This window comes from Pristiophorus japonicus, chromosome 6, assembly GCF_044704955.1.
Source record: "Pristiophorus japonicus isolate sPriJap1 chromosome 6, sPriJap1.hap1, whole genome shotgun sequence".
NCBI classification, from domain to species: domain Eukaryota; kingdom Metazoa; phylum Chordata; class Chondrichthyes; family Pristiophoridae; genus Pristiophorus; species Pristiophorus japonicus.
The window spans coordinates 181,324,685-181,344,241 of record NC_091982.1 but is presented as its reverse complement, the minus strand read 5'-3'; the positions used below and the strand labels follow the sequence as shown (position 1 = coordinate 181,344,241).

General features: G+C 40.2%; 1 protein-coding gene across 1 annotated transcript in view; it reads right to left on the bottom strand.

Moving 5' to 3' along the window:
- Positions 1-1,802: 1,802 nt before the first annotated feature.
- The window catches only part of LOC139266232 (solute carrier family 12 member 9), a 91,042-nt gene continuing 73,287 nt past the window's right edge, over positions 1,803-19,557 (bottom strand). The window contains exons 9-11 of the mRNA XM_070884061.1: positions 15,017-15,191; positions 3,506-3,652; positions 1,803-3,358 (exon numbers count right to left, since the gene is read on the bottom strand). Coding sequence (XP_070740162.1) covers positions 2,523-3,358; positions 3,506-3,652; positions 15,017-15,191 — 1,158 coding nt within the window. The 3' untranslated portion in view covers positions 1,803-2,522. The remainder of the gene's footprint in view (positions 3,359-3,505; positions 3,653-15,016; positions 15,192-19,557) is intronic.

The following is a 19,557-nucleotide window of genomic DNA, read 5'->3' as shown; positions in this document are numbered from 1 at the left end:
TCTCGCTCATAACGCAGTGCAGCATAATTTCACTAAAGCTCATTTCATACTAGATTTTAAAGAAAGGTACTTTTCATTCGCAGTTGATAAGAAAAACTTCTGCACTTGGTATGCTTCAATGTGTTGGTGGTAAATGTACAGCAATGTTGATAGGTATTTACAATTCATTTCTATTTTTGATCGGTTTAAATGAACACATAATTGTTTTGCAATTAACATAAGTAATTCAATTGTCTGAAATGATTCCTTGAGATTTCCTCCCTTGCCCCGCCTCAAAAGCAAGTAACTTTTTTTAAAAGCAAAGAACAGCTAATGTGCACAATTGAACCAACATCAACTACCTGAAGTCAGTCCACTGCATCTTCATTTCTATCAACACCAATTTGGTAAATCCACATACTTTTCCACCAGACTTTTGAAACTGGATCCATTTATAAAGGTATTACATTGTTGTTCCAATAGGAACACTGATGAAGTTCAAGCTGGGAAAGGCAGTTACTTGGCATGTTTTGAATTTCCAGGTACTAAAAAGTACGGCTTGATAAATTCTCTTTCACTGTCTGTCAAACAGTTCGCTTGTATAAAAAGGAAACAAGCATATAAATGAACAAAATCTACAAAGACAATAAAATGTATTAATTCAACAAAAATCATTACACATTCAGGTACAGGGAACATTTGCCTTGAAGATATCCATCAAATCTGTACTAGCTCAAAATTCCCACTGTAAAAACTTGCATAGTAAATAGAAGCTGGGCTTAAAATCACCAGTCTGTCAGATGGAGACCAATATCTTTGGGCAAGTAACCAACCTGATGTACTAGTAGATATATTCAGACACTAGTACATCCTTACTGTATTGATTAATACAACAGGAACATTTCTTGGCTGATTTTTCAAATTGTCTCACATACAAGCCCCGCTGAGGTATGATTAGGCTACCGATTAGCTATGTGATACTTGGTGCTCCAATCTTTACAAAACCTCTGTGCCATTTGTAACAATTGGTTTCCTGTTGTGCACAATTAAAAACAAATTACCTTTTTAAACTTCAAGCTTATGTTTAACATCAAGTAATTTGTCCCCTTTTTAAAAAAAAAACAGTAATTTAGCATACATACAGTTTCTGATTTAATATTTATGAATACCATAACTTATATTATTTGTATCAGGTATTACAAAAATATATGGATAAGTAAAGCAACAGGTAAGAATGCATAATTCACAAATGCACCTGTTGCAATGGTCAAACTACAATTGGTAAGCCGTGTGCAAACTAGAGCCCTGGCAAACCAGCCCAGGTAGCTCAGGCCAACTGGTGCTTGTATTTTTATATTTGCTGACTTAACCGGTTTGCATTTTGTGGGGCTGGAGGTTTACAGCATTGATGGATTCATTCTAAATCAGAAAACAATGTGAAATATGCGCAAATTAATGGGTCCATTGATTTAAAATGTTGTATGTGCTCCCAAGGCTCCATGGTAGGCTTAGAAAGGCAAACATGTTGGACACCCTGGTCTACCATCTTTAAGCCAGTAGAAATGACTTTCGAGTTACTGTATGTGAACTGCAGTCGCAACCTCTGCTGTGATGCATCTAATCAGACTGCTTTGATAATATAGAGCCAGAAAAAACATCTTTTGGATCAAAAGACTAAAAAGTATAACTTATAATTTGAAAAGTGATCATCAAAATCTTCCTACAAAAAGGAGGTAATAGAAATTATTGAAAAATAGTCAAAATATTATGGCAAAAATGGTAGTAAACATACAAAGTGCCATTAAAAATGTAAACAAAGAGGCATGATGTTTGACTTTAGCACCATTTGTTCACTGTGAAATATTTTAGACATGTGTTTTGAGCCTGCACTAAGTCTTAGACCATTTTTCAAATAACAAACTTAGCTTTTCTCACATCTCAAAATGTTCCTACTATGGTAAAAATATCCAACCTGAGATTTAGCAATAATTCAACTAAAAGTCTCAGATTATTGTTGCCAACATCAAATATCCCTTGGAACAGATATGTAAAACACAGATGGTTCATACATGAACCCAGTGTCTGATGAAGGAACTAGTGAACACGGAATAAAATTTGGTGATTTTTTTGTTGCACTTTCTGGAGGTGGAACAGAACCTCTTACATGTAACTCAGACATATTGACAGGTCAAAGAGCCCATTTGCAAATTAATTCGATGTCCGATAAGACACTTATGAGGTTTCATCAGATCTAGCGAAGTGGTGTTTACAAGTTGTAGTATGTGTGGATGGATACAGTGAAAACATAACACCTCTGTCTTATTTTGAGAAAAGTTAGAAGAATAAGGAAAACTGTACTAAAAACTGTGCTGAAGCAACAGAGCTTAATGCTTTTGCTCAGATTTTAAAAAGTGTCATCATTTGTACAATTAGGCTTTTTGCACATCAAACTTTTCCAAGCTTGCATTTTTACTAGCAACTTAAGAATACTACTATATATAGTATTTAATAACCTTTACAATCAATGGGTTAAAATGGATGAGCTAAAGATCTGTACTGACGACTGCACTAATTCCATGAATTAACAGAGTGGGTCCTAGGTTTTTGGTCATGATATCGAGCTGCTCTAGATACCTTTCATGCAGCGTAATGTCTGCAGGAGGCCGTGGCAGATAGAGAAATCGGATAGCTGGATGGGTGCCCTGCTCTAAAATCATGTTGTTTACAGCCATCAAATAGTCATCTGAGATTTTCATTGCATTTGATGGGAAATTATTTGCAAAACTACCCTCACTGCCACCTTCTTGAGGCATCTGCTTGTGCCAATGAAGGGCAGCAACGCTATCCCAGTGCAGAGTTTGAATTGAACCTTTGATACGTAACTGACTTAAAAGCTGCTTTAACTTCTTTTCATGCTCCCCAACACTGTTTCCAGACTCAACACATAGAAAAATACGTAGTTTGGCCGACCTCCAGGAGCGTACCATGTTAAGAATACATGCCATTTGTAACAGAAACAGGCTGCAAGTGTCAACATAATTAGCACTGTCAGGACGAAGTGGATTGAGTGGCCACACATCAATGGAGACTTCATAGTTCTTGCGACTGAATAGATCGGTTTTGTTTAGCTGGCAGAAGTATCGGGCTAAGCAAACATTTTTTAACATTTTGATGGAATCAGAAATAATGGCCACATACTCTTTGCCTGATAGTGCCTTGGAAGACCAAGCATCTCTGACTGGAGGAAAATGAAGGCTGGAATCTTGTTCATTGATGACAGAAGAACTGTTGTCTGAAAATGCTGAAATTCGTTGTAAACCATTCTCAGGCATGCAATCATCATAGAAACCAAGGATAAGGGTATTGGGTCTCATTCCACCTACAAAACAGGACAACATAAACACAGGAACTTACTGTATCAAGATGATAACTACCGATGCAAGTTCGCCCTAACTGGCTAGCCAAGAATAAATAAAATTTATGTGAACATTTGTATAAAATGAATTGTTTTTTGGGGGTTATTTACCTAGACCAGAGATGAATAAAAGATGTTGAACTCCATGACGTACTGAGTCAGAGAGTGTAAGGCTGACAAATGATTTTACATTCAGCGCATCAACCAAGCTTAACCAGGAGTCATACTGTGCTTGAAGAGGGTCAGAAGGCATCTCATCTAAAAAGCAGAACATATGGGTGTTTCAGTTAGTAATAATTTCACTTGTTCGTATACAGACTTTTATTTACCCTGTATTTAAACAGAAACTAAAGAATGACAAACAGTTGGAAATGATTCTAGTACTTGTGAAATGCAAACTGAAATCACACCAGCCATTTTATATTATAAAATGTTGTGTTAAATACTTTTAGAATGATGCAAAGTTTTTGTAGTATATGAGAAACATTGCAATGGGAGCTACTTCCCCCTTCTGGCTACTGCTGAATTATCTGTCTTACTCAGGTGATTAATGACCACACTTAATGGCCGCTGCAAGGCACTGAATGGACAACAGCAGAGTTTCAATACAATGATCAAATCTTGCAATATAATGTGTTTTTTATATATCAAGTCGTGGAGTTAAATATTCACACTTGCCTGGATTTGGGATCTCTACATGACTGTTACTAATGTTACCAAATCAAGCAAGGTGAGCTGCTTATCATTAGTTCCCCCTGCCTCATCAATGCTCAACATCCTTTCATCTGGCACCCTAACCAAGATGTGGAACGTTTGCTAATTAAAGAATACAGGTTCAAAGTAGACAACGCACAGCCTGCTATTTGAGACACAGCTCTCAAACAAGAGTGACCACCATCCATATGGTTTACTGGATAAAATATGCGCAATAGCAACAAATCTGAAAAGATTTATATCTGTTCACAAATCAAGTCATCAAATCACAGCTGCATGATGAAATATATTTTAAACAAATGTAATTTTGTAGAACCTGGCTCAGCAATAAAAATGGTGTACATCATGCTGTCACAATAAATCAGCACAGACAGTTTCATATGCAGCAAGGTTATGTGCAAAATGTGCTAATAAAAGTACACCTCTTGTTTTTGAAATGATTAGTTATTTGCCCCGTGGTTATTTGAGATAAAACCAACCACTTTTATTTTTAAGCATTACTTCACAACATTGAACAAATTAGCTCAACATCAAATAGTGATGAAAGTAGTAGCAGAACATGATATGTATTCAGGAGAAATAGCAAAAGAAAAAATATAGGGGGCTGGTGGCAGTATTCAAAGATACTCTGGGCCCAATTTTCCCCAGTGATTTGCGCGTTTTTTTGGCCTAAGTTTAAAAAAACCCACAGGTTTCCCCGATCAATTTGCACCAGTGTTTAGTTATGATTTTTTTTTAAGATTCCTCTTTTTTTCAGCCAAAGGGAGCATAACCTGCCACCCACGTCAATTCTGGCCATTTAGGGAAGTTTGACCAGCATATATGGTCTCTGGAGAGTTAAGGAAATCGGCGAAGGTAAGGAAATCGGCGCAGATAAGGAAATTGGCGCAGGTAAGTGCAGCAGATGCCAGGACAGCAGCAACAGGAGAGGTAAGAAAGAGGGGGAAGAGAAGGGGGGAGCCTTTTGGGTATAGTTAGGTGCAGGGACCGGGAGGGAGGAGGCCAGTCGGCCTGGGATAGGTGTGGGGGAGCGGACCGGCAGGCTGTTCGGCCTGAGATAGCAGCGGGGATCGACACCGGCATCAGGAGGGGCGGGGGGGGGGGGGGAACGGACTGGACTTTAATAATTTTAATAGAGGTAAGTTGCTGCAATGTATGTTAATGTGTTTTTAAGCTGCTACAATGTATTTTAAGGTGCTTGTGCAGGTTGCGAGCTGGCTGTTTCACTTTCCAGCCTCTGCCCATATTGTGTCCCTGGTTACTGTGGCAACCCAATCTTTTTGGCACAGATCAAGGCTCCACCTCCAAAACTAAACGACAGACTAGGCAGCGCCAAACTGAAGAAATCAATCGGGGAAACTTAGAACATTTATTTTGGCGTACTTGGGCCCTTAAAAAAGGGCATAACTCTTCAAGTACGCCAAAAAACAGCTTTGGGGAAAATTGAGCCCACTGTTACAGCCCTGGAAAGGGATAATGTGCTTGAGGATTCCTATTTGGTTGGAATTAAGGAACAGAAGAGGAGCTGTTACACTGTTGGCTGTGTATGACAGGCCACCAAATAGTGAGAAAGAGACAGAGGAGCAAATTTGCAGGCAAATTTCAAAAAGATGCAAAAACAATAGAGTAGTGATAATGGAGGACTTCAATTATCCTATTATGGACTTGGAAAAAAAATGTAAATGGCAAAGAGAGGAAGGAATTCGTGAAATGTGGACAAGAGAACGTTCTTGATCAGTTTGTTTGCAGCCCAACGAGGAAGGAAACCATGTTGGATCGAGCTCTGGGGAATGAAGTGGGGCAAGTGGCACATGTTTCAGTGGAAGAGTACTTGGGAAAACAGCAATCACTACACCATTAACTTCAGAGTAGTTATGGCAAAGGATAAGGAACAATCAAAGGTGAAAATATTCAACTGGAAGAGTGCTAATTTCAATGAGTTGGAAAGGGATCTGGCCCAGGTGGATTAGAAACAAATATTGACAGGTAAAACAGTAAATGAGCAATGGGAGGCCTCCAAAGAAGATATAATTCAAGTACAAAATATAGACATCTTCCTATAAGGCGGAAAGGAAGGGCACCCAAAGCTAGAACTCCCTGGATGACTAAAGAAATTGAGGTTAAAATGAAACAGAAAACGGAGGCTTATGAGTTCATAATGTCAGGTTGATAATACTGTAGAGAATCAAGATAAATACAGAGAGCGCAGAGGAGAACTGAAAAAGGAAATAAGAGCAAAGAGAATATATGAGAAACGATTGGCAGGTAACATAAAAGGGAACAGTGAAGCGAAGAAGTCTTTTATAGACATATAAAAAGAGTAAAAGAATAGTTAAAGAAAAGGTGGGCCGATTAACAACAACAACTTGCATTTATATAGAGCCGTTAACGTAGTGAAATGTCCCATGGCGCTTCACAGGAGTATTAAGAGACAAAAAAATTGACACCAAGCCACAGGAGGAGAAATTAGGGCAGGTGTCAAAAAGCTTGGTCGAAGAGGTCGGTTTTAAGAAGCGTCTTGAAGGAGGAAAGAGAGGTAGAGAGGTGGAATGGTTTAGGCAGGGAATTCCAGAGCTTCGGGCCTAGGCAACAGAAGGCACAGCCACCAATGGTTGAGGGATTATAATCAGGGATGCTCAAAAGGGCAGAATTAGAGGAGCGCAGACATCTCGGTGGGTTGTGGGTTACAAAGCCCACAGCGGTTAGAGAGATAGGGAGGGGCGAGGCCATGGAGGGATTTGAAAACAAGGATGAGAATTTTGAAATTAAGGCGTTGCTTAACTGGAAGCCAATGTAGGACAGCGAGCACAGGAGTGATGGGTGAGCGGGACACAGTGCGAGTTAGGACATGGGCAGCTGAGTTTTGGATCATCTCTAGTTTACGTAGAGTAGAATGTGGGAGGCCAGCCAGGAGTGCGTTGGAATAGTCAAGTCTAGAGGTAACAAACAGGGGCTTCAGCAGTGGATGAGCTGAGGCAAGGGCGGAGATGGGTCATGTTACGGAGGTGGAAATAGGCGGTCTTAGTTATGCTGTAGATATGTGGTTGAAAGCTCATTTCAGGGTTGAATATGACACCAAGGTTGCGAACAGTCTAGTTCAGCCTCAGACGGAAGTTAGGGAAAGGGATGGAGTCAGTAGCTAGGGAACGAGAAAATTTCTGCTCATCCAGAACTGGATGCCAGACAAGCAGTCTGACTATCTAGAGACCAAGGAGGGGTCAAGAGAAGTGGGAGTGAGGTAGAGCTGGGTGTCATCAGCATTCATGTGGAAACTTATGCTGTGTTTTCGGATAAGGTCGCCAAGGGACAACATGTAGATGAGAAATAGGAGAGGGCCAAGGATAGATTCTTGGGGGACACCAGAGGTAATGATGCGGCGGCTTAAAGAGAAGCCATTACAGGTGATTTTCTGGCTATGATTAGATAGATAAGAGTGAAACCAGGCAAGTGCAGTGTGGGAAGCAAAGGTGAAAATAGTGGAGTCTCTAGCCACAATCTTTCAATCCTCCTTGGATTTGGCAGTGGTGGCAGAGGACTGGAGGGATGCAAATGTTACAACCCTGTTCAAAAAAGGCACGAAAGATAAACCAGGTAACTACTAACTAGTCAGCCTATCATCGGGGTGGAGACAATAACCCGAAACAAAATTAATTAGAAGAACATGGGTTAATAAATGACAGCCAACATGGATTTGTTAAAGGTAAAATGTGCCTGACTAACTTGATTGAGTTCTTCGATGAAATAATAGACAGGGTTGATGTTGTATAGATGAACCTTCAAAAGGCTTTCAATAAGTGCAGCATGGAAACAAAATTGGCTGAGAGACAGAAAGCAGAATGTAGTAGCGAATGGTTGTTTTCCAGACTAGAGTGAAGTGTACAGTGGTATCCCCTGTGGGAGAGTATTGGGACCACTGCTCTTTTTGATGTATATTAATGACCTGGAGTTGGATATAAAGGGCATCATTCCAAAGTTTGGAAATGTAGTAAAGAGTGAGGAGGATAGTAACAGACTTCAGGAGGACATATACAGACTGATGAAATGGACAGGCACAAGTCAAAATTTAATGCAAAGAATTGTGAAATGATGCATTTTTGAAGGAAAATGAGGAGAGGCAATAGGAACTAAATGGTACAATCTTAAAGGGATGGAGGAACAGAGACCTGGGGGTTCACACACGCAAATCTTTAAAGGTGGGAGGACAAGTTGATAAAGCTGTTAAAAAAGCATATGGAATCCTTGATTTTATAAATAGAGACACTGAGTACAAAGTGATGTTAAATCTTTATGAATTACTGGTTCATAAAACTCAGCTGGGCCAATACTGGGCACAGCACTTTGGAAAGAATGTCAAGGCCCTGGAGACGGTGCAGAGCAGATTTACCAGAGTGGTACCAGGGTTGTGTTGTGGAGCGACTGGAGAAGCTGGGATTGTTTTCCTTAGAGCAAAGAAGATCAAAGGAAATTTAACAGAGGTTGTTTAAAATTATGAGGGCTACAATAGAGTAGATAGGGAAAACAGTTTTCACCAGCAGGAAGATCGGTGGTATCCGGATTTGAAATACTTGGCAGAAAAGCAAGAGGGGAGATGCGGAGAAATCGATTTACTCAGTGAGTTATGATGATCTGGAATGCATTGCATGAAAGGGCAGTGGAAGTAGATTCAATAGTAGCTTTCAAAAGGGAAGTGGATATATATCTAAAAAGGAAAAATTTGCAGGGTTACAGGGAAAGAGCAGGGGAGTGGGACGAACTGGCACAGGCACGATAGGCCTCCTTCTCTGCTGTATGATTTTATATTAGGAACAGATATTTTCAATTTTGGATAATTCCCACAACAGTCTAGGGAAATTCCACAGCAAATCAAATCAAAATGTAACATACTCCATCTCAAATTATGGAGACTCTTCAATGTATTGGCTGTACTTTTGTCAGGCTGCAGCAGCACAGCATTTCACTCCTCCCATTTAAAATGATCAGATTTTGCCATAAAATACAACTGTTTTTTTAAAAAGCGAGTTACTGCTTTATGGCTTATGAAGGGGTTTTCTTAACAACTTAGTACAGTCGTTAAGAAAAAAAACCTTCATAGCACTTAGTGACAATGACTTCTAAAACTATTATAATAAATCTGTTTCAAGGTCATATTGGGCTTGAGGGTGATTATTAATAAAAATCTACAAGTAGATGTTCAAAGCTCCTGGTAAGTGCTGTACATGTACTGTAGTTGAAGGTATTTCAAACTTTGATCTTTAAAATAGTTATAGATTACATATTACAATTTTTAAAAGTTACTATTTCGTGTTTATCATTATTTTGTGAAGCATGATCTTTTAGTCACATCTGCAAGTCCATGCGGCCTGTGGAATAGAGTTGAAATATTGGAGTACCAGTTTTCTACCACTGGAGAAGAAAGATTATCATCATCATAGGCGGTCCCTCGAACGAGGATGACTTGCTTCCATGCCAAAAAAAGGATGAGTTCACAGGTATTTCAATGGACCTAATATTCCAGGTCCTGAACTACATCCTGAAGGGTGGAAGATGCCTGTGTGTGGATTTTTTTTAACGAGTGGTGACCGTTGCACATCAGCCACCACACAGGCTTGACAGAGCTAGGTCTTGGTCCAGTGGCAAGGTACTGCAACATTATAACACAAGTCTATAAAATGGCTGCAAATTAAATCTTGTCAAGCAGTGAGCGTATGATATTTTCTGGCACAGCAGAATATGTAAAGCTGTGGATGTAAAATAAACTTCTAGATAAACTGGAAAGATAACTGGAAGATAAGACAGTGGGCAGGCCATGTAAAACTTTCAAACAGATGATGATTAGGATAAAAATTAGACATATTCCCACAAGTAGTAAAGGAGGTGTAGCAAAAGCTGGAGTTCCTTGCATGAGTAGACATTAAAATTAGAAGATTTAGAAAAGAGTATTTATAATAAATCTCGTGCTAATATTATAAAATAAAAGCAAAGTTTAGAAAATATAGAGGGGAAGCAAAACATTAAAAGGGGATATTAATAAACATGTGTCGGGAACATAAAGTATTTTGGAAGCACATGAAAAGTAAAAGAATAGGTTTAAAAAAAGGCAAGTTCTATTACAGATGAAAAAGGACATCTTCTAATGGAGGGTATTCTCAGGAATAACAAAGACATTAAATAAGTACTTTACCACACAGAAGAGTGTGGTAGTGGGAGTGAAAGGGTACAAGACAGTGAGATGCAACAATAAAACACGGTTAACTGAAGGTTAGGTGGCAGTACTGAAAAAAATGATAGAACTCGAAGTAGAAAAGGCACCAGGCCATGATGGCATGCATCCTCATCATAGGCAGTCCCTCATATCGAGGATGACTTGCTTCCACAGTTCTGTATTGTAGATTCTATGTTTGTAATTTTCTGTAATGTCCTGCATTCTGAACCAGACCAGCTTTCTATGATTAAAGCTAATCATTATAGTACTTCATTAGCTCAGTGGGTAAATGTAGAAGGTTGTGTGGCATTGAGGCATCCAGACTAGAAACAACAACTTGCATTTGGTGCCATTCGCAAAGGGGTGCTTAACAATGAGGAGAAAAAGGACACAGAGCAAAAAAAACAAATTAATGGGAGAAGGGGCATGCATCCTAGAGAGTGGAGGAAAGACAGAATAAATAGAGGTTTTAACCACAATCAGACATCCCTGGATAGGGAAGTAGTGCAGAGGATGCTGAAGAAAGACATTCACTAAGATATCAGGGCGAGAGGCCTAAGTTATGAGGGAAGAATTGAGAAAATGGGGCATTCCACTAGAATAGAGAAGATTAAGAGGAGATCGGACAGCAGTGCTCAAAAATTATGAGGTTTTGATGAAGTAAATAGGGAAAAACTATTTCTATTGGTTGGTGAATCAGTGACTAGAAGGTATAAATTTAAGATCACCGCCAAAATAAAGAAGCGAGAGCCAAGAAGACAAAAAAAACCCACAGTGCAGAGAGCCCTATCAGAAACAGAGCTGTGAGGATGTGGAATTCACTTCTGGGGTTAGTGGTGGTGGGAGAAACTAAGTCAACATTTAAGATGAGAATGGATAGGTGGCTGATGGAAAATGGATTGAAGGGATATGGGAACGGGATGGGTAAATCTGATTAGAACTATTTGCTTGAATGGAAAGTAAACACTAACACAGACTGATTGTGCTCAATGTATTGTTACTGTGTTGTAACTACTATGTATTTTCATGGTAGAAACAAAAACCCATGTTAGCTTTTAAAAAGGGAACTAGATAAATATTTGAAGCCCCCCCTCCCCAAAAAAAGGTATGGGGGTAAGGCAGGAAAATTAAACTAAATGTATAGCACTTTCAGAGAATCGATATACACACGATGGGTTGAACGGTCTCCTTCGGTGCTGTAAAATGTTATGCCAATAGAATTTTCTTCAAATGATTTGGTATAAAAAGATACTGCTGAAATCAATCACTAGGAATGTAACCATAATAAATGAATTTATAAGAACATAAGAAATAAGAGCTGGAGTAGGCCATGCGGCCCTTCGAGCCTGCTCCGCCATTCAATAAAATCATGGCTGATCATGGACCTCAACTCCACTTTTCTGCCTGATCTTTATATCCCTTGATTCCCCTAGACTCCAAAAATCTATCTTTCTCAGCCTTTAATATATTCAGAGATTCAGCATCCACAGCCTTCTGGGGCAGAGAGTTCCAAAGATTCGCAGCCCTCTGAGTGAATAAATTCCTCCTCATCTCTGTCTTAAATGGCCTACCTCTTATCTTGGGACAGTTCCTCCAAGTTCTAGACACACCTTCAGGGGAAACAATCTCTCAGCATCTACCCTGTCAATCCCCATCAAAATCTTGTATGTTTTAATGAGATCACCTCATTCTTCTAAACTCCAGAGAGTCTTGTCTCATTCTACACAATCTTTCATCATAAGACAGTCCTCTCATCACAGGAATCAATCTAGTGAACCTTCATTGCACTGCCCCTAACGCAAGTATATCCCTTCCTCAGATAAGGAGACCAAAACTGTGCACAGTACTCCAGATGTGGTCTCACCAAGGCCCTGTACAATTGTAGCAAGACTTCCTTACTCTTATACTCCAAACCCCTTGCAATAAGGACAACATGCCATTTGCCTTCCTTATTGCTTGCTGTACCTGCATGCTAGCTTTGTGTTTTTTCTCAAGGACACCCAAATCTATATATATTCAAAACAAATAATGTGTATTTTGGTATATTTAGAAACATAGAAATTTACAGCGCAGAAGGAGGCCATTTCGGCCCATCGTGTTCACGCCGGCCGGCAAAGAGCCGCACGGCCCTTGGTCAGCAGCCCTGAAGATTACATATAAACCTATGAACAATGACGTAAAGGCAAAGAGCACCCAGCCCAACCAGTCCGCCTCACACAAATGTGACACGCCTTATACTGAAATATTCTACACTCCACCCAAACAGGAGCCATGTGATCTCCTGGGAGAGGCAAAAACCAGATAAAAACCCAGGCCAATTTAGGGAGAAAAAAATCTGGGAAAACTCCTCTCCGACCCATCCAGGCGATCGAAACTAGTCCAAGAGATCACCCTGACCATATTCGATTCCCTGCAGTACTTCCCATTATATCTGCGCCGTCCAACAAAAGGTCATCTAGTCTAATCCCAATCATCAGCTCAAGGTCTGTAACCCTGCAGGTTACGACACTTTAAGCGCCCGTTCAACCATCTCTTAAAAGTGGTGAGGGTTTCTGCATCCACCACTCTTCTAGGCAGCGAGTTCCAGATCCCCACAATCCTCTGCGTAAAGAAGCACCCTCTCAAACCCCCTCTAAACCTTCCACCAACCACCTTAAAACTATGCCCCCTTGTAATAGACCCCTCCACCGATGGAAATAGACCCTTACTCTCCACTATGTTCAGGCCCCTCAATATTTTGTACACCTCAATGAGGTCTCCTCTCAACCTCCTCTGTTCCAATGAGAACAAACCCAGCCTATCCAATCTGTCCTCATAACTAAGATTCTCCATTTCAGGCAGCATCCTAGTAAATCTCCTCTGCATCCTCTCTAGTGCAATCACGTCCTTCCTATAATACGGCGACCAGAACTGCACGCAGTACTCCAGCTGTGGCCTAACTAAAGTATTATACAATTTAAGCATAACCTCACTGCTCTTATATTCTATGCCTCAGCCAATAAAGGCAAGCATCCCGTATGCCTTCTTAACCCACCTTATCCACCTAGCCTGCTACTTTCAGGGATCTGTAGACAAGCACTCCAAGGTCACTTTGTTCATCTACACTATTAAGTGACCTAACGTTTAATTTGTATACCCTTTCCTTATTAGCCCTCCCAAAGTGCATCACCTCAAACTCTCTGAATTAAATTCCATTTGCCACTGCTCTGCCCACCTGACCACTAGATTGGTATCCTCCTGCAGCCCATGACTTTCCTCTTCATTATCAACCACACAGCCAATTTTAGTGTCGTCTGCAAATTTCTTAATCATACTCCCTATATTCAAATCTAAATCGTTGATATATACCACAGATGGCAGACAATCAGGGAAACTAGGTAACACAGTGGGTGACTATCCACCCCATGGGCCCAAGTTTGAAGTGAGTCTCTACTACGTATAAGGGTCTAATGTGTTTGGGAACTTTCAGCCAGATCCTAGCATAAATAAGAGAGAATGTTACAGTAAGGAATAAATCAGTTACAAGCAGCATTTTGCAGGGTATATCAGAATGTTAGTGAAGGTTGTGGGGACATCAGAAACTTTCAGTGAGAGGTGTAGAAAAATACTGATGTGTTACAGTGAGGGAAGCATAATATTAGAGTACTGCAGTGGCAATGGGGTATGGTAGCATAATGGTTATGTTACTGGACGAGTAATCCAGAGGCCTGCACGGATGATGCAGAGACACAAGTTTAAATCCCACCACGGCAGCTGTGGAATGTTCAGCTGTTCAGTTAATTAAATGAATCTGGAATAAAAAACTAGTATCAGTAACAGTGATTGTCGTAAAAACTCATCTGGTTCATTAATATCCTTAAAGGAAGGAAATCTGCCATCTGTGGTCGACCCTTAACTGCCCTCAAGACGGTGACTCACCACCACCTTCTCAAGTTCAATTAGGGGTGGGCTTTAAATGCTGGCCTGGCCCACATCCAATGAATAAAAAAAAAGGGAAATAATCACAGAGTGTTACATCAAGAAGGATGGGGTAAACTAGAAAGTGGGTGAACAGCATACAGATCCCATTAATTGGTCCTAAACTGACATTCAGAAAGCCCAAAAGGTTGGCAGGTATAGGAAATGAAAAATGTCACAAATTCAGTAGAGATTGTGTTTCTTTTTTGTTGGGCATAAGCCACATTGTCTTTACTCTGCATCTAACCCATATTACACCTGTAGTGCTTTAGCCCAACAATGACTGAAATGAGAAGGTGCTAACATTTCCCTGTGATAAGTTAAGAGACTAGAGAAGCAGGGATTGTTCTCCTTGGAGCAGAAATTAACAGAGGTGTTCAAAATTATGAGGGGTTTGGATAGAGTAAATAAGGAAAACCTGTTGCCACTAGCAGGTGGAACCAGAGGACACAACTGGCAAAGGAACCAGAGGGGAGAGGAGAATTTTTACGTAGTGAGTTATGATGATCTGGAATGCACTGACTGAAAGGGTGGTGGAAGCATATCGAACAGTACTTTCAAAAAAGAACTGGATAATCGCGCACAATGGGCCAAATGGCCTCCTGTGTTGTAAGATTCTATGACGTTCTCTCGTCTTTGCAAGCACAAAAATTCAGTAAAAGCATTTAAAAGATATATGAAATTTTCAAAGATTGAAACAATTCAGGATTCACACTCCGCATTGGGGAAATTAAAACAGCACTTCTTACCCAAATTTCCTTTTTGCACATGACCCAGCACATACAATCCACTCTTCTTTAGGTCATTTATGAAACTTATTAATTGAGTACTTGTTCTAGGATTGGCAACCATCAGCAGAATTTGTGGGCGCCAAAATTTGACATGATCTTTACGAACATCCAGCATCAGAAGATACTTTCTAACCTGCAAACACAAGCATTTATTACAGGATTCTGAAGTAAAATCATCAATTTAATTACTGCATAAATCTATTTCTGGTGTAAAACGTAACACGAAACAGATAGTTATAAACCTTGAATCTGCCATTATGAAGCCCACTTAGTAACACTTGTACATTTGGGTTAAAAATTACAAAGTGTAGGTATTTATTCATACAATTATGCAAGTAAATTTGTATTTGTATTATTGTTAAGTATTCATATTTGCACCTTGCATGTGAATGTAATTTATTATCCTTAAATTATCCTGACTTCCATATAACAGGATTTCACTGAATTTTGCCTTTGCCTTTGATTAGCAACATTACTTTGATGCAGCCGATTGGAGCATTGCCAATGTAGTTGGCATACATGGATTCTTAAAATCAATAATATGAGTTCTTTCAAAAGCCACACTTAACTTTCAGTATGTCTCTACAAATACATTTAATCTGGTAGTTAGGTATCTGTGACAGCAGCCCAGAAAGATTACCACACCAAAATCCATTTCCTTCCCCCAAGTGGCCAAGCAGGAAGGTACCCAGCTTCTCATCAATAACTGAAGAGCTTGGTTAAATAAATCTTTATTTCAACCAAAAATATTCTTGCTGTAAAACTGTAATAGTTGTAGTAAAAAAAATGTAAGTAGAGGGAAACCAAGCAGAGGGACAGGTGATATCTGATACAGTGAAACCGATTAATAATGACTATGTTAAGTGATGGGTGGGATCCTAAAATATAGCCGGCCAAACAGAAATTATGGTGGGAGAAACAGAAAAGAAAGAAAACAGCCAAAGCAGGGTTAATGGTAATACGTCAGTGCCTACAATGACGCCCACCGGATGGTTGGGACAGAGACTGACGAAGAAAAACAAGGGAACCAGGAAAAAAAAAAGCTTTGTTGAATGAAAAGTTGTTGGGAGTTAATGAATTTTTCATTTGAAAAAAAAAAACAGGCTTTCAGACAAAAGAAAAATGGTGTAGCTGTCTAATTGTTTCAGCTCAGAGAGAGAGTTGAATGTTTTTAACCCTTTGTAGTGTTGTCCTAGACGTGAGAAGTTTTAAGAAAGTGTGAACCTAGAATTGAATTACATTTTAAGTTAGAAACGCAGGTGCGGATTTATTTTGATGATGGTGATTTACCGAGCGACGAAATGCACAAGGGATGGGTTTGTTCAAGAAAAGATAAAACCTTCAGCCATGCTAAAAAAAATAATTAAAAGAGAAAACAGAACCGACACAGAAGCTTCAGCTCTGGTGCCAAGAAATTTGGACATTCTAATTGGATTACAGTAAAAAAAAAATGCGTGGTCTCGTTTTTTTTTAAAGTTCCGACGCGCTCACTTACTTGTCAAAAGAAAACATGTAATCATTGATTACATTGGATTGAAAGACAATAAATTTAGTCGAGGAATGAGATAAAGAAAGGAGAAGGGAGAGTGTATGCCTTTAAAAAGAGCCTACATGGGTTTCTCCAGGCTATGGGCTGGGGGAAGCTGCACCCTCGTTTTCCTTTTTGTAGAATAAAAGTGATTTAAATAAAAGATTGGCAGTACAGTATTTGAATTGTGATTTTGAGATATTTCAGGTGATTCTCCTCGATATATCTTGAAGTTACAGAGGAAAAGATTTCTACTTATGCTATTCCTACTTGGATTGGAGTTTTTTTAATGTTCAGCTTCTAAAACAGAAATTAGGCACATAATTATAAAATAAGCACTTTGCAGTCTGTGATCTGTGAATCACTTCGACATAAGAAGTTTAAACGAGAAGCATAAATGAGAATGCCAATATTTTAAAAAAAACAGTATTTCCATGTGACATTTTTAATTCAAAAATAAATACCAATACTACAAAAGGGGAGCAGCAATTAGGATGGGAACAGTAAATAGTTAATTTTGTTGTGAAGGTTTCAAGTACCACTGGTTAAGAAAAGGCACAGCAAAATACTGAGATACATTTAAAATTGAACCTCAAACTATTTTGCTGTTTGCGATTTTTTTTTGTGTTGATCTGACACAGATCTATTGAAAAAATGTTTTTCATCAAAAGGACTCGCTAAATAAAATGTTAAATGTGGGTACTAACCAATGATGCCAACCTACAGTTCAAGTGTATGCAAATTTGTAAAATCTGATCTCTTTAAAAAAAAATAAAACTAAAAAGTTTGGAAAGAATCGAAAAATGCCATTTTCTCTGATGAAAGACAGAAGTGCCATTTGGGGGAGACGAGATAAGATATGGAAGTAGCCTTGGAAATGATTTGCGAGAACTTGAATTGCAAGCACTTGTATGTTAAGATAAGTTATAAACTATCACTTGTTTTTGAATACAGGAAACCAGACAATCCTGGCCAAAATTACTACCCACAATATTAATGAGGTTGCGCGCCACCCCAAACTGGACCACGGATTAACCCCGTATGAATTAATGACCGGATGCGCAATGAGGTTACCAGAAGGAATAGTGACAGGAGGAGCCGAATTAGGACCATTTTGAGATAGAATCGGGAAGTATGTGATGGAATTGAGTGAGCAGTTGAAAGGTATGCGACAGAAGGTCCGAGAAAGAGAGAGAGAAGAGGACGAAGACGATGGAACAAATACCGCAGTTATAATCCCCGAGGTGAGGGCTAAGGTAATGGTTAAGGAAATGGCAGATAAACCAGCATTCACACCAAGGTGGAGCGGACCATATGAGGTGGTAAACAGTGGTGACACATGTGCATGTATAAATATGAAAGGTGGGGGCCAATGAACATTGGTCCCAGCTGAAAGAATACTAGGGGTACTTGCCATAATAAAATGGATCTGGGAAAAGGCACACGTCCGGAGAAACGGTGCAAACAATTTGGTTGAAATAGAATAAGAAGAATCTAATTGAACCCCGGGACGCCAGGCTGTAATCTCTCAACAGGAAAAATGTGGCTCATTTCAAAGATCTTACAGGCGCCTCAATCCTCAACAGCCTGGGAGAAGCTACCATAACACAGGGACATCCGACTCAGGAACAGCAAGGCGTATATTACACGGATTTGGGTGACGTTGGTTGTGATGCCGGAAAGCTGATGGTGACGGTTGAAACAACAGTAGACTTAAAGTGCAGCGTCGGAATGATGTACCTAAAACGGTATACAAAGGGCTTGAAACACCCGGGGGGATGGGCCTATACAAAGTTGACAATTTGGGTAAATGAGACCGCGGTATGTCATGTAGCCTGGGGGGGGCAAAACAATGCACCGGGAAGGAAGGGGTGCAGATAGGTGCGCACCACAGTTCACTCAATTCTCAGGAGTACCTCAGCAAGGTCAGGATGAGCAGAAGTTATGCCCGCCCTCCAAATGTGCAAATGGGACCAGTGGTGAGTGGTGCTGGGAGGTTGCTCCCTGAGGTAAACCCAGCACCACAGCCCCACCAACTACCACAGCCCCTGTTACTACTGCCCCCCCCACCAGAATCCCTGGTGTGCCCAGATATGAGTGGGGGGGCTCTGGGTGGGTTGGTGATGAAACGAACGAAAGACAGAATCCACTTCGGGGTGCAACAGTGGGTGATAACAGTATTTCTAAACCTGACAGATATAACTATCCCCAGTTTCTGTGGGCCCAGCACGGTGGCACTATATAAGAATCTGACACTATGAGCCTTGAAAGGGCCAGAAGCAAACACCATGAAATTCATGGTGACCCAAAAGACGAGGAGAAAGAGGGGCATATTAGAAATGGTAGGTGTGGGCTATGCGGCTGGGGTCTCAACAGTCAACACAATAGACCTTCAGGCCATAGACGGGCAAGTCAGTACTTTAACCCGTACCCTAAAAGGGCTGTTAGAAAGAGATAACAACGAGCTGCATGCCCAACGAGGGTATGGGGCTGAACGGGAGATACTGCAGGTAGCCCACACCTTGAGAGATCATGCAAAGACCATCAATCTATTAAACAGCCGAACCGCAAAGGCAAGTGCGGCTGCCGTATGTGCTGGGTATGGAGCATGGATGCTGGCCCCAGTGGAACATAATTTAGAATAGATACAGAACGGGGAGGTCCAGGATTGGACAACTAATGATGTTTTTAAAACTTGGACGCTGGATAAAAATCCTCGCCAAGCCTGTCAGATTCGGAGGAATAGCCACGCATGGGCCCCTGAAATATGTGCATCACTGGCCACCAGAACATAATAGGGTTCATAGTAAACAGTCCACAGTTTAACCTTACTGAAGGACATCGTCTATATAAGGTTACAAACATAGGGGAAGCAAGAAACCAAACACGAGTAAGGTACCACAAGCTGCATCAGTATGTTATTAAAAATGGGAATAAGACCAAGGGTGTATCTATAACAGATTGTTATAAG